Source organism: Stegostoma tigrinum, chromosome 2 (genome assembly GCF_030684315.1).
Source record: "Stegostoma tigrinum isolate sSteTig4 chromosome 2, sSteTig4.hap1, whole genome shotgun sequence".
In the NCBI taxonomy this organism is placed as follows: domain Eukaryota; kingdom Metazoa; phylum Chordata; class Chondrichthyes; order Orectolobiformes; family Stegostomatidae; genus Stegostoma; species Stegostoma tigrinum.
This window is the reverse complement of record NC_081355.1, coordinates 127433610-127451655: the sequence shown is the minus strand read 5'-3', so window position 1 is coordinate 127451655 and position 18046 is coordinate 127433610. Positions and strand designations below refer to the sequence as shown.

At 39.1% G+C, this 18046-nt stretch overlaps 1 protein-coding gene across 8 annotated transcripts in view; it reads right to left on the bottom strand.

The window, feature by feature from the left end:
• The window catches only part of zeb1b (zinc finger E-box binding homeobox 1b), a 147687-nt gene that overhangs the window by 117493 nt on the left and 12148 nt on the right, over positions 1 to 18046 (bottom strand). The window contains exon 2 of one of the 8 annotated variants that reach the window (XM_048548937.2): positions 9392 to 9508. The exons of the other annotated variants lie outside the window; for them this stretch is intronic. Coding sequence (XP_048404894.1) covers positions 9392 to 9413 — 22 coding nt within the window. The 5' untranslated portion in view covers positions 9414 to 9508. The remainder of the gene's footprint in view (positions 1 to 9391; positions 9509 to 18046) is intronic. 8 annotated transcript variants of the gene reach the window in all.

The window sequence follows — 18046 nt, the reverse complement described above, 5'->3', positions numbered from 1 at the left end:
GGTTAATAACTGCATGAAATAACCATTCAAACAAGCAGGCTGGATGAGGCTGGCCTGCTGCCTCGAGTGCATTGAACATACCTGGGTTAATAAAGCCTACATTGAATAAGTCATAAATGATTCATAATTTTAGGACTAAATCCTTTGGTTTGGGCAATAAATTTTTAAAGCCTGTTCATGGGGTGTGGAAATTCGCAGGTTGTGCTATCTCTTTGGGCTGGTATAATGTCCCACAATATGCGGCTTGGGGGCCCCTTGTCCTTTCATCTAGTTGAGGTTACAGAGAACAATTTTGCTGTCTGAGAAGTCTCAGTGAGATAGTGAAATGCATCTTATGGATGGTAAACACTGTTGCCACGATCCAGGAGGTGAAGACAGCGAGTGTTGCAAGTAGTGATTGGTATGCCACTAAGTGGGCTGCTTAATGTAGGATGGTGTCAAGCACAAATTTGTTGAATCTGCCCTCATTTTTACATGCAAGATTCCAATTTTAAGATATCAACAAACCTAGAGTAACTGCATTTCAAAATAGCATCCCAGAAGAAAAGGAACGCCTTGTTAATTGGCAGCTCATTCATCTAAATGTGCATCTCAAACATCTCAGGTGAACAATGTTGTCTGAGGATAGATCACAAGGGCCTTTAGAAGGACTCCTGCAGCACTTCTCTCTCTCTCTCTCTATCTCCCTGAGCCAGGAGGCCTGGGTTCAAGTCACAACTGCTCCAGAATGCACACCAGAGAGGGGCATGGAGGGCCAGGGTGAGGCTCAAGAAAGCACACACCTCAGTCAGTGTAGTACAGTACTCATTACCTCATCAAAGAACGCAAGTGAATTTGAAGCAGTTGAAAGGGGTTTACCGGGAATGAAGGATCATTGCGTGAAGAAAGGCTGGCTAGGCAGTTATATCAAAGATGTTTCCTCTTCAGAAGTATCAAACAGCCAGGGGTTAGTGTTTAAAACAAAAAAAAAATCAGGGGCCCCCAGTTAAACCAGATGAGGCAACTTTTTTGCACCCAACTGGCCATGAATCTTTGGTTTCTTCTTGAAAAAGGCGGTGGAAACAGAATCCTTGAATTTTTAAAAAGATAGAGGTGGATTGATTCCCTTTAAAAGGTAAAATGTTATTGGAAATAGGCAGGAACATGGATTTGAAGTTACGGTCAAATCAGCAGTGATCCCTTTGAAAGGCGTGCAGAGCCAAATGGCCTACTCCTGCTTGTTGTGCATATACTAGTACGGATAGTAGAAATACTGTGTAAAATAAATTGTAATGCTGAGAGTCAAGGCACACATCACTTGGCTCCAGAAGTAAAGATGCCCTCAAGTTGCTGTAAAACATAGCTAAATTCATGAGAGGACATGAAAACATATCAGGACGGTTACAGTTGCAATTTTAAGCTGTAAAGTGCAAAATCTATATATGAATAAAGTTAGGTGTAGCCTTTATTGCAAGACAATTTTGAATACAGGAAGAGAGGTCTTGCTTCGATTGTAGTAGTTTGTGTAGTACTCCAGGTGTGGCTTAGCGTGAGTTTTTGTCTCCTAATCTCAGAAAAGATTGTTTTGCCTTAAACCGACTGCAATGATGGTTCGCAGGATGGGAATATACATGAGGAAAGCTTTCGCCCAACAACTTCACTCTAGTCCAAAGGAATAATGGACCTTCTGGGAATGCAAATTCTATAACTACTTTTGCATATTTCTTAACAACACTTGCAGTAGTGGTCTACAAGAAAGTCATTCTAAAGGAGGATTACATGAAATAGGAGACATGCTTTGAGATGGAATAAAAATTGGCTATTGTGAAGAAAAAGCAAAGGATAATGGAAAATGCAGCTTCACCAACACAGCAAGTAGTCAATACAGGAGCACCACAGGAATATACAAATTTTTGCTCCTAAAATAGTTTAGAGCTGGAGACAGCAAATAATAAAACTTGCAGATTCTGCCACATTAGGAAGCAAGGGAGTTTCAATTAACAAAAAATTTGCTCAAGGGATCAGAATAGCTTGAAAAGGTGAACTGAGGAATAGCAAATTACTTGTATTTATCCATATTAAAAGCAATGAGGCTAGAGACAGGATATATGCCATGCAACATTAAATAAATAGCCATAAGCCTCAGGACAGCTGAAAGATCTGGGATCTAAATCAGTGGACAGCTCAATGAAACCAGTACCCCAAAAACCATAATCCCCTTGATCTTGCTAGTGTTTTTTCTGCTTCCACTGTAATTTCTGCCAGAGTACAAAGCTCACAGAGTGAGAATAAATATATACAGGGACTTTAGCACAAGCATACCTGTAACTCATTACACAAGTTTAGTCGCAAAACTGTTGAAATATGAGAATGAAAGCTGCATTTATGTGAAAACGTCTCAATTGAAGTGAATCCTCAGGAACTATTATTGAAACATTTAAAATTCTTTTGGAATAAGTAAACTGAATGAAATGATTGGCGTTCCAGAAGTAGGATGATCAGGTGCAAAAATCAGGAGAAGATGCAGAATTTGGGTTGAACAAAACTACACAAGGAGGAGTAACAAACATTAAAAGGAAAATACAAGAATTGCCCAAAGCAAAACAGAAAATAGGAACAAGAGTAGGTCATTCAATCCTTAAGTCAGCTCTGCCATTCAGCATGATCAAGGCTGATCATCCAACTCCATAACCTGTTGCCACTTTCCACCATATGTTTGGGTCCCGTTAGCCATAAGAACTAGCCCTCAACTTAAAAAAGGCAGATGGTACAAAAGAAGTCAGGAACAAGGCAGATATTTGAGATAGTGGGGTCCTGAAAGTTATTAATTTTAGAATCAGTGCACATTTTTATGTTTCCGCACATTTTATAATAGCCTTTATAGGAAATTACCAGCCTGACAAAGGGGAAAATAGCTTTTAATGCAGCAAATGTTTCAGCTTAGAACTGCACAAGTTTCAATTTTTCAGCAATGAGAAAAAAGTTAGGTTAAGCTATTGTTCTGTTTGCAACTGTGCACGTGCACCATACCAGAAATGCGCATGTACAAAATGCCAAAAGTATTGCTTCATCACGTGGAATTCCAAGGATGCTGTTCAAAGGATCTGCACATTTCAGCAGTGTACAGTTGCACTGAACACACCAGCGCGTAGCACACTTACACAGGGTGTCAACAAACATTGTGAATACTAAAATCAAGAGCTAAAATCATTACCCAAACTGAAAGTGAACAGCAGTTGGCCTTCCAAAAGTGCCGTTATGCAACTAAAGAACCACATGTTGACATTCAAGTTATTCTTATTAGGTCTCAGAATGGCTTCCACAATTCACTGAATTTTCTCGCAATGCACAAGTATAACCGGTTTAAAATTATTACTTTCCAACATTTAACATGAAGCATACATATAAATACAAATAATCCTAAAACTGCAGAATGATAAATATTTTGTGTGCCAGCATTTTTTTCATTTCAGAAATTTGAACTCTAAGGAAAGCTGTGTATTCTAACATAACTTCACCAATTGTGGCAAAAATAAAGTACAAAAACACCAACTCCACGTGTATTATTATTTCTCCTAAAGTTAACAAATTGATGAAAGCAGGTTTGTATGAAAACACACATTATTTGGCATTAATTCATTTTGGAACCTCACTCAAACAAAATTCACAAATGAAGTATTATGCAAATATCTAACAGATAACAGCAATAACAAGACTTAAGTACTGAAATTTGATTCAAGATTGCTTTGGTTTTATAAAAAAGGTCGATTATATTCACTTGCTACATCACTTCCTGGTATCAAAATTCTTAAAATTATACTTGAACCCTTCAGTCTTCCTCTACAAACCCCGTTACAATCTTAATTAGCCTGCAACTGTCTCCAGTATCATTTAAGACAAGTCTGATCTTTAATACCAAAATACAAACCACAGTAAGATTTTAACAATTTCAGCAAAACACAAATAATCCACATCTACTCTAATTGATTTCTAAAGACTACATTGGCAACTGCCGCAGAGAATAAACTGAAGTAATGGATTATAGCAAGCATGGCAAAAAACTGCCTCAGTTGTGATTTTGCGAAGGGGTGTAGAAAATAAATTCAAAACATATGAGATACTAACTAGGAGTCCAACATTCTAATGAATGCATTCTATTGGGTATAGCCTTTTGTCAGGGTCTATCACATTTCCTCCACACCCTTCCTCACGGAAGTTTGTCTGTAGACGAGAAGTTGCAAAGGGTTTAGCAGAGAGAAACTTGTACCATATTCTAAATTATGGCAATATTCATTTAGTCATCAAGCAAAACTGAAATCAACAGTGTCCACTAAGGCAGTTAACCTGTACTTAATTCACTATCTATACCCAGGTTCAAACACTGTATCCAAGTAGTTTCATTTTTGCTAACAAAAAGCAAAGCGCTACTTAATGCAATGTACCACAAAAATTAAAGCAGAACAATTAAGCTTATGCATTTTCAATTGGAATACCGCAGGAAATCACTGCAGTTGTGCAGTAACAATGGACACAGTCATCCTCATGTTAAACAGTTTTACAACTGATACTTAGCTCAATGTAGAATCTAGTTTAATTTTGCCACGTGAACTAGACATTTATTTTATGGGGATAAATGATCACGCATGTCTTCTAGTCTTAAAAGATTCCTCAAACAAAACATGAACACCTTCAATATTGTTAACATATGCCAAGAGATTTCTTCCAAACAACACAGCATCAATATTGACGCAATTCACTTCTACAAAATATCAGGTACAGAAATCATTCAGGTCAATACCAACATCCTACCATGAATACATCCCGTACTGACTCTATTTTGGAGGTGGACAGCAAAACCGAAACCTCAAAAAGAAAATTAATATTGTCTTTAAACCATTGCCAGAATTTCAAGGAACCCCCAAGAAGGGGGATGAGACAAGGGGACTAAAATTTAGTACTATGCCTACGGCATTATTTGCGATGCTTAAACACCAACGCTGTGATATTGCCAGCAGCAAGGAAGACATCAGGCAGCTCAATTGCCTATGGACAAATAGAAGCCTGAGTGGCCAGTTAGTGACTTCTCCCATAACTTTTGGGATTTCAGTTACAGTAAAGGACTCCCACACCTGGTCACAAGTTATCCACTACAAGAAAACCATGGTGCAGAGTTGGAGGTTTCCACAATGATAAAAGCAGATTACAGTAGAAAGGGTAAAGGGGATGCATCCACTCATGCTTCCCCCCACCTCACCATACTCTCACACTCGCTCTTTCACCTAGGCCTGCCAGCCTGGCCCCAGTGAGACCCTGAACTCAACACTAACATCAATTCAATTTCCAGCCTACTTCTCACTAGGACTTGCTCCAGGTGGGTTCTGCTAGGATATGATAACTGCCAGCCATTTGATTGGTTAGGGTCTCCAAGAGGTGGTACACACTTTTGGGGAGGGATTGTCATCAAATCTCCAGCCAGTTAAAGGCGGTTTGGCCAACTGGATTAGATTTAAACTTGTAACATGAAATACATAAATCCTTTACGAAACTTGGTCACCTTAGCACAAATGCCGCCTCGTACGGCTCTTAATCAGAATGTTAAAAATTTCAAAGCACATACCAGACAGACAGTCAAGCATTGTACTTGTGGAGCCGATTTATTGAGGTCTAATTTTTTTTTTCAGTTGCTTCATTAAGCTGCAACTTATGTGTTTAAGCTGTAAATGCAAGGATAGTGATGTTGATACTCTAGAAGGATAACATGAATTACAACTCGAAACAGATTTCATCCAAACTTATCCCTTAACATTCAGCAAGCCAACCAAGTTCCCTTAACCCAGAACTTCCCAAAGTGGGGATTAGAATTCCAAGTGGGGTTACAAACTGAAATTTTGGGTTGCAAGCAGTGTAGTTTTCCTTTTCCTACTCACATTCATAGGTCTTCTGGCCCCCACATCCTGCTTTATACGCCCTCCAACTTCCCTATCTCCCATTCCCAGTTTTCAGAGAGTTTGTAACAATATTTAAGCTTTGAAATGGGTCACAGCTGACCAAGGTTTGAAAGCACCACCTTTTGGATACAAGCCGTTTCAAATTTTTGGTTCCTAAAACAAAAATCACATGTGTTCCCAACAGAATATCAGACCCGATTTTAAAATCATAAAATCTGTAAAAACTCCATACCCCATAACTATCAAATGAATACAAAGAACAATACAGCATAGGACCAAGCTCTTCAGTCCTGCAAGCCTGTGCCATTACAATTTGCTCTTCCTCACTAAAAAGGTCTTCACTTACAGGATCTGTATCCTTTTATGCCTTCCTATTCATGCCTTCATCCAGGTGTTTTACGAATGTTGCTATTGTATTAATACGATGACATTAACACATGATTCATCTACTTTGCTAGAAGAAGGAAAAGAAAGTTGGAGTAGGTAGAGTTGTAGTCCATATTCTGGATTTCAAATTTCACCAGCTGCCACTGGATTCCTGGGTCCCTGGATTAATAGTCCAGCAATAATACCACTAGGTCATTGCTGTTGTTGCAGTCCATGTGGTATACATATATCTGCAGTGTTTTTAAAGAAGGGAATACATACACATGCATAATTACAGAACACAGACGTAAAATATTTTAATGCAATACATCAATCCAACCCAAAAGACAGCATTCTCTGCCCAGAAGACCTCCAAAGGCAAGAAAAGTGTTTAAACATCAGGTTCATCAACTCAATTTAAGCTGATCCTCCTCTAGGGGAGGCCGTGGCCCGACAATGCTGCACTGTTAATTCAGAGTCCCAGATAACAGTCTGGGGACCCGGGTTCGAGTCTCACCATGGCAGAAGGTGGAATTTTAATTCAATAAGTATATGGAATTAACAATCTAATAACCACCATAAATCCATTGCCGATTGTCAGAAAAGGCCCACCTGGTTCACCATCTTCAGGAAAGAAATCTGCCATCCCTACCTGGTCTGGCATACATATGACTCCAGACCCACCAACACTGGTTGACTCTGATCTGCCCTCTGGGCAATTAGGGATGGGCAATAAATGCTGCTTGGCCATGAATGAACAAAGAAATTAAAAAAATTCAGTGTTGCATTGCCATTTCTCATATCTTTCATATGAGAAATTAAACAACCAGAAAAGACAGAGGTGTTTTTATCTCCAGGGAACTTAACTCTTTAAAAAAGAACTGTAAGGAATTCTTCCAATATCTTGGCTATCCTTCCGAACAACACCACCACAGGATATTAAAAAAGCTGTCTGAAATCTGTTTCCAAACAGTGGCAGATTGCAATAGCGTATTAAATTCAAAGATAGACCAGCGAGTCAGGAAATATGCTGTAACTTCAGGGTTATCAACAGCCATTCAAAGGGACTCAATTTAAGTATTGGATAGCACGATGGTGGCCTGGCTTGGTTTGATCAGTTACTTGACCAAGTAAACGTGCTGAATAAACAAGCTGTTATTTTCATTTGTCCACTATTCTCTTACTTCGATGTATAAAATGTCCAATAAAAGGCTCTTCCTCCTCAATTTTAAAACTATCAGGTAGAATTCAGTAGTCAAGTATAAAATTTGGTTTGGTTCACGATTCAGAAATCACACTATTTCCAAAACCAAAATCCACAAAACATACATTTCGCTGACATGGAGAAGTGAGTAGCCAACAAGAACAAGATTAGCCTATCAGATTCTTTTATTTCAACAATTGTGCAATATGCAACCATATTACTGAGTGGCAATTTAGCAGATGACTACTTTCATCAGAAGGGAGCCAAACCTAACGTGAGAATTTGTTCGAGTATTAATTAGGCAAAGTTAAAAAAGGTACTTCAACTACAGTAATGCACATAACCAAGTACTGACCAGTTCAAAGTACATTGTGTTGCGCAGTGAATTAATCTAAGAGAGAATGCAGTATATCCAAATTGTACTTCCTATTCAGACAGCCAAGTTGTATTTCCTATTCAGTTTCCTTATTGTAGTAATAGATGTTTACCAGCTTTATATCTGGCTGGCTAGTTTGATTATTACTGCCAACTTCACTATTCTAAAAAGGCAGATAACATTTGACTGAAAACCCATGAGAGAGTCTTCAACAGAATAGAAAACAGATTCTCCTATTGCAGCCTCAAACGTTTCAAACCAAAACATTCAGAGGACTGTATATACAGAAAAATTTTACATCCACCAATATCCTTTCCAACAGAGCACTGTAGATTCCAGAATTAACTAGATATCTATTAAAAAAAATCAGGAGTGACGTACTACTGGGCAAGTTTTTCAGAATGTGGGCATCACTGGCTAGGCCAGCATTTGTTGCTTACTCATCCATTTCTCATGACAATTACAGGAAAATTCTATCCTTCTAACTTCCTCTTTCTGTTCCTTGTCCTGGTTGAAATGAATTTGGGTCATCTGCACCTGGCAGACTTACCTCTATTATCAAGATCAATAATACCACATTGAAGTCACAAGAAACAGTTAGGGTGCGAAGTGGAAAATAGTGTCACATTGTGCACTAGAGGGTGCTCCAAGGCTGAAGTTCAATCACAACAAGGAAATAACACTTCACCCTGCATTGGAAAAATGCCAAGTCTTTAGCAAGTAAAATGATTACAATTGTTTAATTACACCATGTTAATACTCCAAAAAATTCTGCTCTACATACACTTTGACTTCTGTGCCAAAGTCATGAATTTTGATTTAATATCCATTTAGACAGCAAACAAATTCTGCCTACTTCAACATAATTTAAGCTACGGACTGAATTTTCAACCACAATTGTAATAGTCTCCTATCCCATGGAAAAAGAAATTTGGTTACTCATGGTATACGTATCAGTGACCACTGAGAAACACTGACGGTAAAAATAGATAAGCAATCAGGCTGAATCAGAGTATGTATACCCGACAATCTCCATTCTTTCTGCCATCGTAAGTCAAATTTAAAAAGATTTCAAAATCATAGAATATAAATGACGTTCAATGGGTTAGTGTTGAATTTACTATTCACTGTATTTAAGTATACTCAAACTTCCCACACTGATGAATAACAATACTGAAGTGCAGTGACCAGGTCATTTTCATACAGAAAATGCAGCTTTCACACAAAAATGTGGAAACTGTAAAGATCCATGTCAAAACTATGACTCTGCATACAACCTAGAGCATATTTTGTACAGTATTAGCATATAAAGTAGGTCTAAACTGTTCAAGTCACATAAGCAGATAACAGATATTAAGTGCTCCAGTTGTATCAATCTTTTTGAGCAGTTATCAACTTCTATGGTGTTAGGCATGGTTACATTAAGTTGCTAAAATTCAATTCAAATTCTGAAATACAGCTATTTCATCTGTAGCAATATCTTATGGTAAAGTGGGTGTCTTAATCAGAGATACTTACATTTTCCAATAACAATCTGCATTAAAATTTTCAGTCCTATCCAGCCAAACGAGTCAACGCAAGGTTGCAATATAATAGTAGTCCATGATTTTAATTTCTTTCTGCTTTATAATGTAGCTGTAAAACAAAACCCTGTGGCTTTAAATTTGAAGATATTCTGCACATCCATTCTTTGGATAATGAAACAATTAAATTAAGCTGCATGAGTCACTTCATAGGATTGCATGTGACAAACACACAATGAAAAATTTAACTTCAGGTGAAACCTGAGCTACTTACAGTCAGTCAATTTCAGCACACTTTTTCCAACATGAACTGACCAAGATTCTTGACCATTATAGGGCATCCCACTAAGCTGCAAATAGGGTAGTCCTGGAATACCAAATGAACTATGTTTCATTGGATTGATAGTTAACTCAAGAGGATCCTAAACTTCATTTGGAGTTCACCCAGTAACCTGCAAGGCAGTGCACCAAGCGCTATAAAGTAGGATGAAGCTATTGGACACTGTCAGTGCAATGGGTCAAATGTTGTCCATCCTAGCTAGATTACAATTCCATTTCTACCAGCTTGCCTTATAGCACAGTGTCTTTTCAGGTATGTCAGCCACGTGCATTTACCCACCAGCATACATGTTTTATGTATTAGCCCCTTCATTATGCACAAATTATAATTCACTCTCACAACCTAAGCAATGCTTTAATAGCAATACTCACTAGTAAAGTGACAGATGAAGTTATTGAGTACAGGCACAGAATGTTTGGAGTGATAGATGGTACTTTAAGTCATAAATTGAGTCATGAAGTGTAACACTGATTTTGATGCACCATGCACAGTTAAGTGAACAATCCTCATTACCCTACTGTACACATACCCATTTCTCTAGTTTCAGTTTTTTTCCCAACTGTTGTCAATGGAACAATCATGGAAACAGTCATGACTACTATTACCTGTGGAAATGCTGCAGGGGCTAAAAGACTTAAAGTGACAGCCATAAACCACACTCCGAGAATCTTAGTTTTGAATGAAGCTTAACCAAAGTCTGGATTATGTGTAACAAGAACAATAATGCCTCAATAAAGCATTGGGAGACCTCTTAGTATTTTCACCAAGCACTCTTTCTTAAACAGTTGGAGTGAACCCTTCAATTTCTATTTTATCCTGTCTATTTTATCCTGAATGGGCACCCATATCTGATTAAAATAGCTCAATCAGTTCAGACACATCGTGACAGACATCTTGGGTCTTCTGGTGCAGAAATAGGGATGCCTTTCAAACCCCATCCCCAAACATGACACAAAGTTTCCCCTCGTACAACAGTGAAATCCTCTGCCCTTCAAATCTTTATTCATCTTTTCTAGTGCCTGGATCCAATTATCATTCCATTATTCTAACGCACTCTTTGTCCAAAAAATATTACTGTTCTGTATTCAGTCCCATTTGCCTTTGATGTGCATACGAAAGTCCCCCTTCAATAGGATATTGAGCCACCTGTTTCAAACAAATTACTTCATGGTTTTGTACATCCTATTGCTACAGGGTTTAAGTCTTATTTTCAAGTCTTATCAGTCATCTGATAGTCTGCTCATTGAACCATTTATTATCCAAAAAGCAGTTCTGCCGGTCATACCAATGCCAATTCAGATGTAGAGCAAACCAGTCAATTCTGTTCCCGTACTCCTGTAAGTTTATTTTTTTCAAATGTTATTCAAGTAATTGATCATTACAATTCTGCACATGTCTATAAAAAAAAAGCCCATCACCTTCTCCCCCAACCCTCACATCTCAAAATATTAAATCTATATCCCCTACTTCATCTACCACCAGCTATGGGAACAGTTTTTCCTCATATGCCCCAAATTGGTCATAATTTTGTGAACCTATCAAATGTCCTTTAAATATTCTTGAGTCTATGAATGCAGAAGGTAGAAGAGTACAGCACAGGAAGAGGCCTTTCAGCCCTCCACATCTGTGACAACCTTGTTGCCATTGAAAACTAATCTCATCTAAGGTTTTGGAGTAGATCTGTAGCTTGGGTTACAACCAAATTAGCTCAACACTAATCTCATCTGCCTGCGTAAGGTCAGTGTCCCTCCTCTATTCCCTCTGTTCATGCATCCAAGTGCTTCTTAAACAATGCTACCTTCTCTGCTTCTAGGTACCCACAAACTACATTAAAAAAATTGTCTCATACATTTCGAAGTTTCTCCCTCCCACTTTATACCTATGCCTCCAAGCATTTGGCATTTCCACCCTGGGAAAAGGACTCCCAATTATTCATCCTATTCATGACACTCAATTCATTCTGCTAACAGGTCACCCCTCTGCCTCCAATGCTCTACAGAAAACAATCCAACTTTGTCCAAGCTCTCTTCTTAACTAAAAGAAACCATTCCAGGCAATAACCTGGTAAATCGCTATCATTTTCTCCAAAGACCCTGCATCCTTCATATAGGGTGGTGACCAGAACTACACAAATGTGACCTAATTGAAGTTTTATAAAGCTGCAACATGATTTGCCAAATTTTATACTCAATACCCTGACTGATGAAGATAAGCACGCTGTATGTCTCGATTACCACTTTATCCACTTGTGTCGCCACTTTCAGGGAGCTATGGGCTTATACCATAAGATCCCTCACTATACCAACACAGTAGGGTCCTGCCACTACTATCAATTTTCCTCTTGCATTTAGCCTCCTTAAAAGCATCATCTCACATTTATCTGGATTAAAGTCCATCCGACACTTCTCGACTCAAATTTCTAACTAGTCTATATTCCACTGTATCCTTTGACAACTTTCCTCACTCTCCCCAACTCCAATTTTTGTGCTGTCTGAAAACTTACTCATCAGACCACCTACATTTTTATCTAAATTATTCATAAATAACAAATTAATACAAACCTAGCTTTCTTTTAAATAAAACTCACTATTTAAGTAACAAATAAGTTAAATCTCTTTCTTACCTTCATAAGGACTCTCATATCCTTTGCAAAGTGTGCAGTGACATGCTCTACTTGTGGCCTTACCTTTAACCAGAGCTTCATATAGGTTCAAATAACTTCCTCACTTTTGCATTCAATACTTCTATTTACAAAGTCAAAGATCCTGTATGCTTTACCAATCACATTCTCTATTTGCACCGCTATGTTCAAAGATCTATGAACATATGTTGCCACATCACTGCCTCAGCACACTCTTCAGAACAATGCCTCTGCCTTTTTTGATCAAGGATTAGGATATTATTTGGGAACTTATAAATCAGAGTCATCCAGCAAGGAAACCGACCTTTCAGCCCAACGAGGCAACACCAAACCATGTTCCCAAATTAAACTCGTCCCACATGCCTACGCTTGGCTCATTTCCCTTCAAACATTTCCTAGTTGTGAACTTATCCAAATGTCTTCGATATTTCAACTGGACCTGCACCCACCACTTTGTCTGGCAGTTCATTCCACACACAAAGGCACTGTTAAAAAGGACATCAGGGCAGCTTTTTAAAATCTCTCTCCTTTAACCTTAAAAATATGTCCCCTAATTTTGAGCCCCCACACCACACAATCATGGGGGAAAAATCCTTTGCTATTCACCCTTCACGATTTTATAAGCCTCTATAAAAGGTCATTGCTCAAACTCCTACACTCCGGCAAATGAAGTCCCAGTCTTTCCAGTCTATTTTTTCATCTCAAATCCTCCAATCCTGACAACATCCTGGTAAATCTTTTCTGAATCTTCTCCAGGTTAGTAACAGCTTTCCTATAACAGTAACGAGAGCTGCACATAAAATTTCAGAAGACGCCTCTCCAACATCCTGGACAACCTCAACATGATGTCTCAACTCCTATACACAAAAGGTCTAAGCAATGAAGCCAAGTATGCTAAATGTCTGTTCACCTGAGATGCAAATTTCGAAGAATTATGTACCTGAACCCCTAGGTGTCTCTGTTGTACAACACTACCCAGAACACTACCATGAATTGTATAAGTTCTGTCTTTGTTTGTATTACCAAAGTGTAACAGCTCACATTTATCCATCTGCCATTCCTCAGCCGATTGAGGAATTGATCAAGATCACTCTGCAATCTTAGATAACGAGTAGATCACCGATTTTGATGTCATTTGCAAACTTGCTAACCGTAGCTCCTACATTCACAAATGCCTAAGTGGACCCAGTACCGATCGCTGTGGAACACTAGTCACAGGTTTCTGGTTCTAAAAACAACCTTCCACCCAGACGTTAATGGTTTGTCATTTTCATTTGTGAAGGAAGTGTTTTTTTTTAAAAATGGTCAAAGTTTTTTCAAGCATTGGTCAAATAGTCTTACCAAGAAATCATGTGATTTAACCTAGGTGTCCAATTCTCTCACCATGTGGCTTATTTGAAGTGTTTACTAATTTAAGATTCAAATTTTAGGGAAACAAATGAAGGGATATTCTGGAAGGGGAGGGTTAGCAGCCAGAGGTCATGACCCATTTGGGACTAACGAAATATACAGACAGAGAGAGACGTGGTCCTGCAAAGGGAATTTAGGGTGTCAGGCCACAAGTTGAAAAGCAGCACTGGTAGGGTTGGAATCTTGGGATTACTCCTTGCACCACCTGCTAGTGAAAAAAGATGATGATAATACAGTTGAATATCTGGTTACAGTGATGGTTTAGGAAAGAGGGCTGAATCATTAGAATCTCTCCTAGGGCAGGTGGAACCTGTACAAAAGACATCGGTCACACCCAAACTGGAACAGCACCAATATCCTGGCAGGGAGGTTCGCAGTACCAGTCGGGAGGGTTTAAATTAGAGTGGTGGAGGGTGGTAAACAAAAGCAGTGGATCAGCATGTGGAGTAAGTGAAGAGAAAGATGTTAAGTCAAATCAACTCTGATAGGAAGGATAAGCAAGGCCATCTCAATGAACATGGTGGGACCTGCGGTCTGAAAATGTATTTATTTTAATGCAAGGGATATAGCAGGTAATGCATATGATCTTAAAGCTTGGATAAGTGCACGAGGCTACAAAGTTACAGTCCAGCCAAAAACTGCTTGAGAAAAAGGGCAGGATTGGCAGCTCAGTGTCAGGGTTAGAAGTTTTGGACAAGATAGAGGGAAGTGTAAAAGGGGTTGGAATTTGCATTATTGATTAAGGAGAATGTCACGCTATACAATGACAGGACATTTTGGAAGGCTCATCCAGCAAGGCCAGAAAAGGGTAGAACTCAGGAATAAGGAAGGTGCAATGACCATGAAAGGGGTTATACTATAGGCCTCCCAATCGTCTGCCAGAGTTGCAGGAACAGATATGGAGGAGGATCATGGAAAAATGTTTTTAAAATAAAAACCAAACACAGGGTTCGTGTAGTTGGTGACTAACTCCCACAATATTGACTGGGATTCCCTTATTGCCAGGTAGAATGTGTAACGTGCATCCAGGAAGATTTCTTTAAACAATAAATAGATAGTCCAAGTAGGGAAGGGGCTGTACTTGTATTAGGTAATGTGCCTAGCCAAGTCAAACTTTCAGTGGGGAGCATTTTGAGAACAGCGATCATAATTTGTTAAGTTAAATTCCTTAACTTAAGAGAAAACATCAGGATTTCAGTATTCCTTTTCATTTTATGCTTTTACAAAAGCTTGTTTCACTCTGAGTGGAAGACATTTTGTTTTGCATTTATGCAAACACTATAGGAATCTGACAGACCAAAGTCAATGGAAGTTCTGTTTGGCTGATAGCAATTTGGCAACTTATCAAATTAGTTGTCCAGTGAAATTGCTAAATTGGGGGAAGGCTAATTACAAGTGAATCAGGTAAGAACTGGAGAAATCAGACTGAAGCCAGCTGCTTGAAGGTAAATCCACATTTATCATCTTTTAAAGGCAATCTTTTAAAAGTCAATTGGTCAGAGTTTGCAAGTGGCACGTCCCTATGAGGGAAAAAAAGGGAAAGGCAGCAAGATGTACAACTTTAGAAAACAGGAGAAGTTGAGTCAAAAAGGCAAAAAAGCAAGCATAAATATAGGAAACTGAAATCAAACAAGGCCCTTCAGGAATATAAAAGGAGGCAGACAAGAACTTAATGAATTAGGACTAAAAAGGGTGCGTGAAGTGTCCTTAGCAAGTAAGATTAAGGAAAATCTCAAGGCATTTTTAATGGTATATAAAGGAGGAAAAGGGTAAGTTCACGAAAGTAGGAAACGTATGGATGGAGCCAGAGGAAGTGAGTGAGGTCCTTCAATGAGCACATCACATTAGTATTCACCAACGGAAAAAGATCATGTACAACGGTAGACAGCTCTGGAAGATTAACTCATGTGAGATACATAATAAGTTGGCAAATTGGGCACATAATTGGCTCGGTTATAGAAGGCAGAGTGGTGGAGGGATACTTTGACTGGAGGTCTGGAGATCCTGTGTGCCACAAGAATCAGCGCTGGGGCCTTTGTACATTTACATAGGAAGACTTCAAATGAGTAGTAAACTTACTGACGACACCTAAATTGGTGGAGTTGTGCATAGCGAGAAGTTAGCAAAGGCTATAACTAGATTTAGTAGATTTAGTGGGGTGCAGAAATGGCAGATGAAGTTTAATTTAGAAAAGTGTAAGGGGACGCTTTTTGGGAGGCCAAATGCAAGAGGAAGACATACTTGTAAAAATGACAAGATCTTAGGAGCTTTGATATACAGAAGGATCTTGGGATATTGGTCCACAGCTCCCTGAAAGCAGCAATTTGACTGGATAAAGCAGCAAAGGTGATATACAGCAGGCTTGCCTTTATTGGTCAGGGCATGAACACAAAAGCTAGCATGTCATGCTGCAGCTCTATAAAGTTTTATTTAGGCCACATTTGGAGTTGTGCACGCAATTCTGGTTGGATAAGACAGATGTGGAGACTTTGCAGAGACTCAAAAGGAGGAAAACCAGGATGTTGCCTGGATTGGAGGGTCATAGCTGTCAAAAGGACAGGATAGACAAAATAGGATTGTTTTCCCTTGAATACAGAAGCCTGAGCAACAACCGAATAGAAGTACATAAGATTTTGAGATAGGGTACATAGCCAGAGAGTCTTTTTGCCCCACAGTGAAATTGTAAACTTACAGCCCCTAGTAGTTTAAGGTGAGAACCAAAAAAAAATTTTAAAGATGCATGGGGGAGTTTTTTGTTTTATACAAGAGGGTGGTAAGTGCCTGGAACATTTGCCATCTGTTTCTACCATCACTCTGGCAAATGTTAAACAGGCATTTCAACAGACACGAGGTGGGGGATATAGACCATATGTAGGCAAATTGTATCAGTTTAGCATGACCTCATGGTGAGCAGATAGTTGGTAGGCTGAAGGGCCTGTTCCTATGCTTATCATTTTAGGTTCTATATTCTAAGGGGTGTCACAAGCAGATCCAGTTCAGAGAGTAAACAGTTGAATGTACCAGCAGGACTGTTCAGTTTTGGCAGTCTCCAGGTCAGAGCTGGAAAGAAGTATTGCACTGTTTAAGCAGTTCAAGTAAACATAGCTGGAAAACATCGGAGTTTCTTCCTCAGTGTAAACGAGGAAATATCAGTGAGTGTAACTGTGGATTGTAGGAAGAGACAGTAACAGACAATTACGTTCGTTGAACATAGAGAAATTCTCCAAAAGCAAATGCTTGCCACCACTGTTACTGAATTGGAGAGTGGAGAGTGAAGACAGCAGCGATACTTCACTAGGATTGAATATCAAAAAATGAATATGTTAGGGCCACATCTTTTCGTTGTTTGTGATAAACTCAAAGTTGTTTCTACATATAATGCACATTGTGTGTGTGATCTTTTAGTTTGTACAAAAAGGCAAAACTAAGGCCTATCAGGCCAGATTTTAGACGGCAGTCTGACTTGTTAACAATTCCCATCAGCAGGGGTAACACCACCATCCCTTCTGCCAAAGCATCATCTCACCTCTCTGCCCATTCAGATCCTGATACAGACAACTTGTGTTTTGTTCCAGAGTTTGTCATGTTTGAGAGTTTGGTATCATTACTACCCAGAGTACTCCAGGCTAAAAGCCAAACATTTACCATGACTTGCTCCTTTATATAAAAAAATATGAGGGAGCAATGGCCTAATGGTATTATCATGGACTGTTAATCCAGAGAACAGATAATATTCTGGTGACCCAGATTCAAAACTTGCCACAACAGCTGGTGGAATATGAATTCACAAATATCTGGAATTAAGAACCTAATGATAAGCATGAATCCAATGTTGATTGTCAGATAAACCCACCTGGTTCACTAATGTCCTTAACCGAAGGAAACTGCCATCCTTATCTGGTCTGCCTTACATGTGACTCCAGACCAACGGCAATGTGGTTGAGTCTTAACTGTTCTTTGAGCAATAAATGCTGGCCTGGCCAGCAACATGTTAATCCCATGAATGAATTTTAAAAACCAATATTCACTCACGGGTTGTCGTTATTTCTGGCCAGCCCAGCATTTATTGCACCCCCCTCCCCCCCACAATGGCTCGAGAAGGTGCAGTCCATGTGTGGTAGGTAGATCCATGATGTCCTTAGAGAGGGAGTTCGAGGATTTTGACCCAGCAGAGAAAGAGTGGCAATATATTTCCAAATCAGGATGGTGACTGGCTTAGAGGAGAACTTGCAAATGGTGGTGTTCCTGGGTAAATGCTG